Here is a 14255-nt window from a genome sequence, read left to right as displayed (position 1 = left end):
AGGCAAAACAAGACTACTGGGATAGGTTAAAAAGACTGCTGCATCCAGCCTTCCGCAAGAGTTCCTCTGATCCAGTGATCCCACATTTTTTAAACCATTACCTACCAACATGCCAATAAACCTTAACACCAGGGTACCTGTTATGGCCAAGATAATGTAAAAAGCTCTCTGTTTGGTTTGGTCAACCTGTTTCTTATGATTCCTCACTTCCCCTGGTGCTGAGTGAGTTAGACCCCACAGAACAGAAAAGCAACAGAACAATATAACACTTATACTGGTCCCTAAAGTGAGGAGAAAAGGAACAATGGGAAAGTTTGGCAAATGCAAATAAACAATCCCCAGGTAACCAAAGCACAGCAGCCAAACACAAATGTTGCTGATGTTTCTGATTCTGACTCCAAGTGTGTCCTTTTTGAGCATGTAGGTGATGGGGTGAACAACAGCTAGATAGCGATCAACACATATCAGAGTATGAAAAAATGATTGGCCAGGTAAATTAAAAGCAAGTAAAAACAGACCCAACAGGTACAGATCCCCATCTCCAGAGTACATGGCTGAAATAAAGAAAACTGATCCCAAAACACATATTGTCTCTGAAATCATCATGTTGAGGGTGTAGAAGTCTGAGGGGTTTATTGACATTCCTGCTGGTTGAGAGCGCTGATGTCTCCATTTTTGGATCCCGACGTAAAGGACGGAGAAGAAGAGAGGCAGAAGAAGGAAGGTGTTTATAATGGCATACACAGTAAATACTGCTCTTCTGGGTACCGAGTGCTGACATGCTAAGTAAAAGGGTACAGTGGAGGAGTTGGAGGTTGAGAGGGGATCAGAGAAGTTACCAGTGGACAAGGAAGAATTGGCAGACATGGTCTATAAAAAGAGCAAAAACAAAACAAGGTTAAACCTTCACTAATTAACTGTCCTCCTGAGTCTGCAATATAGTAGTATCATTACATAACCAATGTTAACCAATGTTATTTCTTCCTTGCAATTGATTAAAACCATTTAACACAAAGGCAGTTCCTTTAATACATCACAGCCAGAGTAGTAATACACTTTAATACAACAGCTGATACCTTTGCAATGTTGCTGCCTGGCGTCCTGTTGTTATCTATATATAAAATGAAAAAGAGAAACTTTCACATACTGCTATTATTCTTTTTTTCTTATTACACCTGTCTCCCATTCGATCCCATTTATCACATCATGTTATATGTACTGTTGATTATGATCTAAAAAAAACATTAAAAACTTTATTTTTTGTGCACACAAACATGGTATTTAAAGTTGATTCAGAATTTGAAATGAAGAATATAATAACGTGTGGATAAAGAGTTAAAAAACTTGACTTGTTAAAATCAAATGAATAAATTTACCCATTTGTCCACCCCATTATCACAACCCCTCATATTTTTATGTAATAGCATAGTTAAGTCTCATGCAGTGTTGCAGAAAAATGTTCACATTCACCAACTGCCATTAATACTTAACAGTAAAATAAAATTAACAAAACTATATTCTCTGACCATTATGTCCAGACAAGTAACCTCATATCTACAAAAAATGCTTTCTTAGACCGAAGGAGATATACATACATATATATATATATATATATATATATATATATATATATATATATATATATATATATATATATATATATGTATATATATATATATATGTATATATACGTATATATATATATATACATATATATATATATATATATATGTATATATATATATATATATATATATATATATATATATATATATATATATATATATATATATATATATATATATATATATATATATATATATATATATAAGAAAAATCTATCTTAATTAGCATTACTAAATGTAAAAAAAAAAGATATTTTCTGTCAAAATCCTAAAATATACCTGATAATTTGAATCTTGTCAGTGGTTTGGATTTCTCCTTCTCCAAGATTTCCCCTTTTGTTGGTTCTGACTTTGAGAGTCTCCTACGATAACTGAATATATATTCCTCAAGCAGGTCAGGGTTAAACAAACAGATACACAAAACTGATCAAATGCTGCCATGTAACTAAATCTAACTAAGCCTATTATGTAAATCCGATTCCTATTCTCAATTGCTTAATGTGAAATTGAGACCTAAAAGCAGACAATGCTGCCCATTCATGAGCAAAACATTTATTTTGCATGTATGCAAAGACAGCGTTTGCAGCTATGGTGTAGAATGATATACACAGCACAACAATAAAAAGTTCTTAAAATCCAGGCATGTTCGGAAATAACTTCTCTGACTGATGCACAGTAGTTATAATTTGCAGAAGTTTGAGGCTGTTACAACGAGATGAAACCTAAACTTAAAAATATTCTGAAGAAAAAGAAACTGCTTGTTGTTGGTGAAATGGCCTAGTGACCCACCTTGTAGGAATGGAAACTTTTGAAAATCCTGGAAAGCAGTGAGCTTCAGATCTTTGCCTCATCATCGAAATCCAGCATTATAGAATAACATGGTGGTGGCAGTATCATGAAAAAAGAGTGTTTAAAAAGATGGGTCTAGTTTCTGTCACAAGATTAATTCATGGTTTTTGAACAGTGACATGTTTTTGATTCGAGTTTAGTCAGCAAGAAACTTGTGTGGACTGAAAAAAATGACAAAATATTGCTTTCTAAGAAATGGAAAACACAGCTGCTGTTTCCCTTTCAGTAAAGGGCTGGTTTTCCTCCTGCAGCAGTGTATCACATGACCTGCGGCACACACGCAGACGACCTGGTTTCCAAGTTTAGATCAGCCATAACTCTGCAAGAGGTTTAAACTAAGTACTACACTGCAAAATGATCTAGAAATCAGTTAAATTAAGTGTATTTACCCTTACTTTGAGTGGGTAAATAAATTATTTCCCAATGGAATGAGTATTTTAACTCTTAAAATAAGATAATTAAATAATATGCTCTTGAAATAAGATAATGCTATTTTAAATTCAAATAGTCTTGTTCCATTGCCAAGGTTTCCCACTTACCCTGTCAATTCAAGACAAAATGCACTTATTTTAATAAAATTGCTGTGTAAAAAACCTCATTCAAAATAAATGAAGTCAAGTAGCTGAAATCTGGGCCGGATTTTCATGTTCAAGTAACTATATCCATTGCAATGAAGCGCAGGCCTATGCAAAGTGTCTGTGAAACAGTTAGGGCTGTGTCAGAGCTAAGGTCCATTTACGCTGCCAAGTAAAAGCAGATCTGGATCCTGATCATTTTACATGTTGCCAGATCTGCATAACAGCAACCTGATGCGGATCCCTACCCCACCTGTGTAAGGATCTGCATCAGAACTGTGCTGGGCTTAAATGCTGAGCCCTCCTAAACACATGCAAAAAGGCGCGGCCCCAATCCTGCCCTTGTTTGATCGGTCAAAAATGTGAAAATGAATTTTTTTGTGTGAAAGAATTTAATTAAAACATTAACTGATATCTTAGTTCAGTTAATTGAGCTTCTGCTGAGCTTTATGAAACACAATGTCAACCTACTAAACCATACTTAGCCAAATAAGCCTGACTTTTCAACCAAATGTAAATCCCTTTATTCTCCCACAATGGGTAAATTCCAACTCTGCATTTAATCCATCCCCTTTGGGAGCAGTGTGGGGTTCAGGGTCAGACGTATGTATTTGGAAGCCTGACTTTATGGACACCTTTGCTCAGCCATACCCCTAAAAACACTTCATCACCGCAATAGGTTATAAAAAGGTATTTCTGTCAAACTCAGATAAACAGTCTTCAAAAACACATCCAATATAACAACTTTCCCTTAGAAAATTGTAAACTTAATAATGGTAAAGGCTACCATAATGCTGTTAAAAATAATTACAGGACTTGACGAAAAAATAATACCTATCAGTGGTATTTTAAAGTAGGCCTTAGAAACATGGAAAAGAAAACAGAATCCCTGACAAAACTCATCGGTTTCCATGATTAACTAAGCCTGGCGGTCAGGATGGTCTGGGGCAGGTTAGCTGCATAGAAAATAAAGCAGCATGGTGATTTATGGATAGAGGCTTAATTAAAACAGGATATCTAAAAAAAATCCCAGCTTGATCCCTTATCTGGGTTTTGTGACGCAATCCTGGAGTCTTGGAGGTTGAAACCAAATGGCAGCAATAAACGCAAAAACCAAAAAGGTTTTATCCTTTATTTAGATCTCCAATAGCTCCCACAAAGTGGTTGCTAAAAATTTAAATTTACTTGTATAACTGACATCAAAACATGTTACAATTTAAGATAAAATGAAATACCCACAAAATAACAACACATAGATCCCACTAAGATGAAATAAAATAGATCCAAAATATGCTACATTATTTTCATAAAAGTAATCTGAAAGAAGTCTACATCAGAATGAAGTTCAAAATAATTTTAGTGGAAGCTTCCTTAATTTTCAGGCCAGCAGCATCACATTAGGCAACATGAAGAATGGATGTTAGAGTGCCTCAATACATAAAAAAATCTACATTTGACGCAACTTTACAACAGCTCCACCTAAAGTTCACAGCTATGTTTTAATTCAATCTACACATTCATTCCAAAATTATTATATAAAGTACCAACAATGTCAAGTAGTCATAAGATTCTTCATTGCTATTACAGGGTTTATACAGGAATGAGTAACTATAATCTAATACTTTTTAATGCTCTTAGAAATTATTGTCATGCCATCAACAAGTACTCTCATGACTACATGACTCACATATATATATATATATATATATATGTATATATATATATGACTACATGACTCTCTCTCTCTCTCTCTCTATATATATATATATATATATATATATATATATATATATATATATATATATATATATATATATATATATATATATATATATATATATATATATATATATATATATATATATAGAGAGAGAGAGAGAGAGAGTCATGTAGTCAGTAATTGTTGATGGCATTAAATAATTAAAATAAAATAATTTCTAAGAGCATTAAATTATATATATATATAAATATATTTTATATATATATATGTGTATATGTATATACATATATATATATATACATATATATATATATATATATATATATATATATGTGTGTATATATATATGTGTGTGTATATACATATATATCTATATATATATCTATATATATATCTATATCTATATATATCTATATATATAGATATATATAGGTATATATATCTATATATATATATATATAGATATATATACCTATATATATATATATATAGGTATATATATCTATAAATATATATATATATATATAAATAGATATATATATATATATCTATTTATATATATATATATATAAAAATCTTTACCGTCGACAGGCTGTAGCCATAATGAATGCCTCATTTTCCAGCCACTTTTGTTTGCAATGTGTATTTTCCCCATTCTTTAGGTTTTTCTCGGCCTCAAGCTTCTTTACCGAACATACGGCTTTAGGATCAACCGGAAGCAGTTCTGCACAAATATATCGCCACACAATATATCTGACGAAATTGTTTTTATAAACGTTTTTCTTTCTTTTTTTATAAAGCATCTCAAAATGATAATTACATTTAATGAATTTTAATGCAGATTAAGGCCTTAATTTAAAAAATCTAAATTTAATGAATTTAATTATTTCTAATGACCCACGGAAACCCTGTATTGGTTGGGATTTTTCAAATCTTCTTAAATATAAAATTTTGGCTGTATATCTAACAGAGTAGTATCTTGTCCTCCTATCCAAAGAGTTTTTGTCTGAACTCACCATTCTAAACCACCAGTTTACTTCCAGCATGATAGTTTTCCTGCTCTGTGTAAAAACAGAAGAGGCAAAACAAGACTACTAGGAAGGGTTAAAAGGACTGCTGCATCCAGCCTTCCACAAGAATTCCTCTGATCCAGTGATCCTACATTTTTTAATCCAAAACCCACCAGAAGGCCAGTAAACCTCAACATCAGAGTACTTGTTATGGCCAAGATAATGTAAAAAGCTCTCTGTTTGGTTTGGTCAACCTGTTTCTTATGATTTTGCACTTCCCCTGGTGCTGAGTGAGTTAGACCCCACAGAACAGAAAAGCAGCAGAAAAACATAACACTTATACTGATCCCTAAAATGGTGAAAAAAGGAATAATGGGAAAGTTTGGCAAATGTGAATAAACAATCCCCAGGTAACCAAAGCACAGCAGCCAAACACAAATGTTGCTGATGTTTCTGATTCTGACTCCAAGTGTGTCCTTTTTGAGCATGTATGTGATGGGGTGAACAACAGCTAGATAGCGATCAAGGCAGGTCAGGGAATGAAAAAGAGATTGTCCAGGTACATTGATTGAGAAAAAATACAGACCCAACAGGTACATAAGCCTCCCTCCCGAAAACATGGCTAAAACAAAGAGGGCTGATCCAAGAGCGCAAATTATCTCTGAAATCATCATGTTGAGCGTGTAGAAGTCGGAGGGGTTTGTTGATATTCTTGCTGGTTCAAAGCGCTGATGCCTCCATTTTTGGATCCCGATGTAGAGGACGAAGATGTAGAGGGGGAGGAAGAGGAGGGTGCTGATGATGGCATACATAGTAAATACTGCCATTCTTGGCACTGAGTGTTGACATGCTAAGTAATATGGTACGGTGGAGGAGTTGGAGGTTGAGAGGGGATCAGAGAAGTTACCAGTGGAAAAGGAAGAGTTGGCAGACATGGTCTATAAAACAGCAAAAACAAAAACAGGTTAAATCATCATTAATTAACTGTCCTTTTGATTCTTTAATGGGTTCACGTCATCACATTTGCTGATCCATCCATCCATCCATCCATCCATCCATCCATAAATCATTCCATCTTCTTCCACTTATCTGGGGTCGGGTCTCAGGGGTAGCAGCACTAATGGCTGGGGACGTCCCTCTCCCCAGTCACTATTGCCAGCTCCTCTGGGGGAATCCCAAGGCATTCCCAGGCCACCCAAGAAACATACTCCCTCCAACATGTCCTGGGTCTACATCTGGGCCTCCTCCCGTTGGGACTTGCCCGGAACACCTCGCCAGGAATGTGTATGGGGGGCATCCTAACCAGCTGCCCGAGCCACCTTAACCGGTTCATCCCGACGTGGAGGAGCAGCAACTCTACTCTGAGTCCTCCCCAGATGACTGAGATCCTCACCCTATTTCTAAGTAAGAGCCCAGACACGCTATGGAGAAAACTCATTTTGGCCACTTGTATCCAGGATCTCGTTCTTTCGGTCATAACCCAAAGCTCATGACTATAGATGAGAGTAGGAATGTAGATTGACTGGTAAATTGAGAGCTTTGTCTTTTGGCTCTGCTCTCTTTTCACCACAAGAGGCAGGTAGAGTGCACGCTTCACAGCGGACACCACACACCTCCTGTTAATCTCCCGCTCCATCTTCCCCTCATTCGTGAACAAGACCCCAAGATTATTAAACTCCTCCACTAGGGGTAGTACATCCTCCCCAACCCGGAGAAGGCACTCTAACCTTTTTCTGCTCAAGACCATGGTCTCAGATTTGGAGACACCGATCCTCATCCCGGCCGCTTCACATTTGGCTGCTCAAACTGCTCCAGTGAGAGCTATAGATCAAGCCCTGATGAAGCCAATAGAACCACGGCATCTCCGAATAGCATATGACTCGAGACTAAAACAGATCCCCTCAACACCTTGGCTGCGCCTAGAAATTCTGTCCATAAAACTTGTGAACAAACCCTCACCGGAAACGAGTCCAACTTACTGCCTTTATTAAAGGGCCTGGTACTCCATACTCCTAAAGTACCCCCCACAGGACCCCCCGAAGGACACGATCAAATGCCTTGTCCAGATCCAAAAACACGTGTAGACTGGTTGGGAAAACTCCCATGCACCCTCCAGAAGCCTGCTGAGGGTATAGAGCTTATCCAGTGTTCCACGGCCAGGATGAAAACCACACTGCTCCTCCTGAATCTGAGATTCACTATCCGAGGGACGCTCCTTTCCAGAACCCCGGCACAGACTTTACTAAGGAGGCTTAAGAGTGTGATTCCTCTGTGGTTGGAACACACCTTCCGGTCCCCTTTTTTTAATAGAGGGACCACCACCCCAGTCTCCCCTAGACCCCTGGGGCCTTGCCACCGACGAGCTTTTTAATAACCTTAGTTACCTTAGCACCAGAGATGGGAGAACCCAACCCGGAGCCCCCAGACTCTGCTTCCACAATGAAGACTTGTTCGTGGGATTAAATAGGTCTTCGAAGAATTCTGACCACAGACACAAAATGTCCCGAGTCCAGGTCAGAAACACACCACCCCCAACTTTAAAGAGTGTTGGTTCTGTACTGTTTCCAAGGACTCCAGATTGTGGACCACAATTGCTTCGAAGCCATACGAAAGTCTTTCTCCATGACCCCTTCAAGCTCTTCCGACACTCAAGTTTTTGCCTCAGCAACCAGCCAAGCTGGTTCCACAGGCCAATAAAGCCAGATTATCCATCAACACATTTGCTGAAGACATAGGCGGTTTTAGACAGGGGCCAACAGGGGCCGGTGCCCCTGTAGAACCGGCCCTGGCCCCCGTTATGGCCCCTGCACCGAACCGAATGCGATGACACGGAAACTGGAACTAATATGCCGCAACGTTTCACGCGGAATCTTTAGTGCGGTGCGCGCTAATATTTCTCAACGAGAAAAAGAAAAAAGAAGAATAGCATTTACAGACGAGTCGGACGACTAACGGAAAATGGTGTAAAGAGACGGAGGTAAGCAAGAAATATGATTGTTTGTTGATGCGCTGTTTGGCTCATCTTTGAGTGCTGCTGTCGTTTTTACTGCAATGAAACCTGGCGTCATTGTTTTGCCTAATGCAGTCCATACGGGTTAGGAACTAATAATATTTTCTTTCTTACCAGTGAATTAAATATAAAGTTGCTAGTTTTAAACTTAAGGATTTTTAAGATTCTGTCACAGTTATGCCAATTAGATATTATCCATTACTTTCTTGCAGCACAGGAAACGTCAGTAATCATGAAAAGAAAAAGAGACATTGCCTCATTTTTCACCACTGTTGGCAAGGAAAAATGTAGAGAGAGGGAGGATGAAGATAACAGAGCCGAGGAGCAGGATGAAAGAGAGAAGGAGGAGATGGTTAGTGAGGAAGCTGACAAATCAGAAACAGAAGCATTCAATCCTGAGATTGAGGAAGACGATGTAGGCTGTGAGGGAGAGAGTGAGGAGAAGAAAGGACAACCAGTGGATCCTCCATCACATTTATCAAGTTCACAGCCATCAGGTTTGTGATGTTGAATAAACCTGTGTGACTATGTGTAAAGTGTCTGTAAATTGTATCTGAAACTTTAGAGAGAGAGAGAGATTATTTTTTACTATTCTAAGAGCAAAAATCTTTCTCATTGGCAGATAATATTATTTACCTGTTCAAATCAAGGACAAATACAATAATTTCAAACAATTACTTAATTTTAGTCATCTTTTTTCAGTATGATCTTAATGTATTATAATGAATAAATATATACAATTACAAGCGAATAAATCCACTAATGCTCTCGGTTACACCCTCATGTTTTCATTCATTTCTTTTCAGATATCAGTAAGTGCAAGGATGATCAACCAGTGCAGCCTAATTTAAAGATGTTTCCAACCACAGTTATGGCGGACAGAAGACGCAGCTTCCAGGCAAGCTGGTATGAAAGTCATCCTTGGGTGGAATATTCTGCAATTATGGATTCTGCATATTGCTATGCCTGCAGACATTTCAGCCCACCAAATATTTCTGGCAGTGTGTTTGACTCACCATCAGGCTTTAGGAATTGGAAAAAAGCAACTGAAAGAGAGGGAGGGTTTTCAGTACATGCAAAATCTGACAGACATAAGCAAGCAATGATAGCATGGAAGGACTACCAAAGGGCTGTGAAAGCTAATACAACATTGGAAAATATCCTTAACCAGGAACACAGTAAACAAGTAAAAGAAAACCGTGAGTATATTAAAACAATCGGGGAAGTAATATTGCTCACAGCTAGACAAAACATAGCACAGAGAGGACATGATGAGTCTGAGGAATCAACTAACAGAGGAAATTTCAGGGAAATTCTTGAAACAGTTGCAAATCACGATGCAGCTGTTAAACACAGACTAACATCCATTCACAACGCAAAGTACACAAGCAAGACGATTCAGAATGAGGTTCTGAATTGTTTAGCAGAAATGGTCCGTTCTGAAATAATTGAAGAAGTAAAAAGCAGTCAGTTCTTCAGCATCATGGCAGATGAGACTAAGGATGTCTCAAAACAGGAGCAGATTTCATTTGTACTCAGGTACTATTATAATGGAACAGTCAAGGAGAGTTTCTTCATTTTGAATCTGCTGAAAGACTAGATGCAGTGGGGCTCACTGAAAAGATAGTCCGCTTATTGGAACACCATGGCCTAGACTACAAAAACAACCTTATAGGCCAGGCATATGATGGAGCTGCTGTGATGAGTGGTAAGCATTCAGGGGTCCAGGCGAGAATCAGAGAGCAAGCCAAATTTGCATTTTACATCCACTGCAGTGCTCACTGCCTTAATTTAGTGCTAGTTGATTCTGTCAAAGCAGTACCAGAAGCAGAGGAATTCTTTGCGTTGTTGCAGAGTATTTATGTTTTCACTTCTGGCTCATATGTGCATGCCAAATGGCTGGCTGTACAAACTGAAATGTATGGCAGCACAAGAGAGCTCCAAAAATTAAGTGACACACGATGGGCTTGTCAGTTCATCGCCCTACGTAACATAATGAACAGATTACCTGCCCTAAAACGTGTCCTACAAGAGATGGCACTAGAGCACAGGGGAGAAAAGTCTTCTGAGGCCCGTGGTCTTCTGGCCCAGATTGACCTAGAGTTTGTTGTGCATCTAGTTATGCTTCGTAAGTTGTTTGGGGAAACCAAGCTTCTTTCAGATATGCTGCAGTCATCAACTGTTGACCTCTCAAGAGCAGCAGATTTAGTGGAAGGTTTGGTTCAGACTTTGACAGATTTCAGGCAACAGTCCTTCTTTGACAACCTGTGGGGTGAAGTATTAACCATCTGTGAGCAGTGTGATGCTGCCACCCAGTCGTTGGCAAAACGACAAAGAAGAAAAAGTTCCAAACTCCGTGAGTACTACGTACTAAGTTCTGTTGGTCAGAGGGAGCAAGTCTGTGATAAAGAAACTTATCGGTCCTCTTTCTTTTATCCTGTCATTGACTGCATGCTTAGTGAACTAAGCAGACGTTTTTCAAAGACCAACCGTGAGCTGATGAGTTGTATCCAATCTCTTAACCCCAAGAGTGATGCATTTTTAAAAGACACAACTCTGTTTGAATTTGGCCGTCTTTATGATGCCAATATTGAGGATCTGGGACCAGAACTCCATCAGTTCAGGAGACTTTTAGAGAGAAAACTAAAGAGTCATGAGATTGGAAACCCTTCTAATACAGTGGAGTTGATCCGTTTCATTGAGCCATACAAAGACGTATTCTGCGAGCTTTTTAGACTGTGCAAAATTGCTGTTGCACTCCCAGTGAGTTCTGCCACCTGTGAGAGAAGTTTTTCCAAACTAAAATTAGTGAAAACCTACCTCAGGTCCACTATTACTGATGAACGTCTCAGCAGTTTAGGGATGCTAAGCATTGAATCCAGAAGGGCAAAGGCTTTGGATCTTGATGCATTTGTGGACTATTTTGCACGAAACCACAAACGCAGAATACTATTATTGTAATGTTTCAGGATTTGGTATTGCCAGTGCACGTGCATGCAAGATTACTGAAATTAAAATTTGACTGTTAGTCTCCTAAATGTTAGTGTACAGGTTTGTGAAGGTTTATTGTTCTCATGTGTTGTATTTGAAATATTTTGAATAGAAATTTTTGTTTCATTGGTGCTCTAAATAAACAATAAAGTTGTTTAAAAAAAGATCGTCATTTTTTTTTCCCATTCTTCTTTCTGTGCCCCTGTGAAAAAACAATGGCCCCACCTTGGCCCCCCTGGAAATGTTTTCCTAGAACCGCCCCTGGCTGAAGATAGTTTTCCATAAAAGTATTTCTGCTCAACAGCTGACAAAATAAAACCACCAGAGAGGCAGTTCCTCTTTTGAACCCGATAAATACCTCACAGCAGTTAACAGTCAACCTGCCTTCTATTATCATGCATCTACGTAATAAAATCACACTTATAAATATGACTTTTCTCTTGTTTTCTTTATCTTGTCCTTAAACCCTTTAAGCAGTCTTTTAACATAGCATTGTTGATCTTTGTACTGTTGATTATGATAAATACAAGTTCTTCTGATTTAATTACTTCTGATTCTAATTCAAACAATATGAACATAAAGACTTGTGGACCAAATGTTGAGGGAGTTGGCCTGATTAGAGAATTCATTGTTCTTCTTAGTCTATGACATAGGTGTCCAACTCCAGTCCTTGAGGGCACTGTCCTGCGACTTTTAGATGCATTTATGTTTTATTAAGACACGTGAATCAAATAATGAGATCAGTAGGACAACTCTGGCAAATTATAGCCCCTGGCTCTTGGTCCTAGGTTCTATTCTTTTACCTTTTATTTAGACAATGGGAAATACACTATTGTACGTGGGAAAGTAACTCCGGAGTTCTCTACGTTTTTTTGCGCCCAGTGGGCAGAAATATGTCACCAATCCAACGACAAATGGAACAGATTTACATCTTTATCTTGCACATCTAAAAAAATATATTATTATATTTTGAAATATTTAAATTTTGTTATTTAATTTTAATTTTTTCTAAGGCTTAAGCACCCTAACACCCTGTTGGCTGCACTAGCACGCTATTGACCAGCCGCCACTGCTTAAGTGTCTGTGGCAATCTGTTCTATTCAGATGGACCTGTTCACAGCATGATCAGTGAAGTAATTCAATTATGATGGATTAGAAGCATATTAAAAAATTGCAGTTTATCAGCCATCAAGGACTTGATGGGACACATTTCAATCTTCTGCCATATACTAATGATGGTTTTCTGCTCTATCGAAGTACAAATGTACCCTTAGCAATTGCCAACAATATAGAATTGTAGAATAGAACTGAGGATACTGCATTCTCTATGTTTCTTAAGGGAACTACATAAAAAAATGGCAAACCATTACAATTAAAAGTGCAGAATCTTGGTGTCCTCAACATATATATAATGTCATCAGGACTAAAATGTAATTATTCTTTCCAAAGGACAATTTTTACTGAATCTGCGAGCATTATTGTTGTACTAGACAGAAAAAGAACAACTTTTTTTCACAGAATAACCATTTTTGATGCACAGTAGGGCATCTCCTGCATATCTGAAGGAAAAACAGTAGAGACATTTGAAATGGTCAGGTTAAACCTCCCCCTTAAAATGTTTCGAAAATGCTTTGCTAACCAAATGAGATATTTGCTTTTTGCTTTAATGAATTTTATGAAATATAAATATTCTATAAAAATGTTTCCTAAGGACTGTTTGAAGATGGTTCTCAGAAGTAAGACAGAAACAAACAGAAACAAATAACTTAGTTTTAAATATCAGGATTCAATCCATAAATCAGCACATTGTGGAAAATACAATTTTGAATGGATACACTTGTTATTTCAGTAAAAATAGAATGTACCTGATCTTGCTGGTTTTCGTTGTCAATCAACCAAATTTCAGCTATTTGCAGCTTCTGACTTCGAGAGCGTTGGGAAAGAAGTGGATTTATATACATGAAGCAGGTCTGATTTAAACAAACAAATAACCAAAATTGATAAAATTTTGGCATGTAACTTCATCTCACTGGGCATATTATTAAATTTGATTAAAACCCCTTGTCAGTTTCAACTGATATTGACTCCTTAATCCTCGAGGGACAACCTGGGCCCTCGAGGATTAAGTGATTAATGTTCTCATTTGTCATTTATTTTGAGATCGAGGCCTAAAACCAGGCAATCCTGCTCATCCAGATGTAAAACAACCCAAAATGTATGCAAATGTGGCGAATGAAGCTTTGGTGTAGGCATGTTGATGCAAACACAAGCAGAGATGCAGAGGAGAACAAAGACAAGAACTGTAAACCAACATGCTAAATATGAACCTCAGAACCTTCGCAGATTAATGCACAACTGCTACAGCTTGTGAAAGGTTGGGCTATGGCAAAACTTAAACTACAAAACATCATGATAAATAAACGTGCTTGGAGCTTGTGAAATGGGCCTATGGCTCATATTGATTGAATGGAACCC

At 37.6% G+C, this 14255-nt stretch overlaps 1 protein-coding gene across 1 annotated transcript; it reads right to left on the bottom strand.

The window, feature by feature from the left end:
* Nucleotides 1–5558: 5558 nt before the first annotated feature.
* On the bottom strand, nt 5559–13692 carry LOC119797144. The gene is made up of 2 exons (XM_038306100.1): nt 13646–13692; nt 5559–6717 (listed from the first exon to the last, which is right to left on the bottom strand). The coding sequence occupies exon 2, from the start codon at nt 6712–6714 to the stop codon at nt 5803–5805; it is 912 nt and encodes a 303-aa protein (XP_038162028.1). The 5' UTR covers nt 6715–6717; nt 13646–13692; the 3' UTR covers nt 5559–5802.
* Nucleotides 13693–14255: the final 563 nt, after the last annotated feature.

Source organism: Cyprinodon tularosa, unplaced genomic scaffold (assembly GCF_016077235.1).
Source record: "Cyprinodon tularosa strain WSP-4 unplaced genomic scaffold, ASM1607723v1 ctg571, whole genome shotgun sequence".
NCBI lineage: Eukaryota > Metazoa > Chordata > Actinopteri > Cyprinodontiformes > Cyprinodontidae > Cyprinodon > Cyprinodon tularosa.
The sequence above is the reverse complement of the archived record's forward strand: the minus strand, read 5'-3'. Positions and strand labels throughout refer to the sequence as shown.

Excerpts from the sequence above, each read along its gene's own strand:
- LOC119797144 (XM_038306100.1), bottom strand. The coding sequence starts at position 6,714 with ATGTCTGCCAACTCTTCCTTTTCCACTGGTAACTTCTCTGATCCCCTC.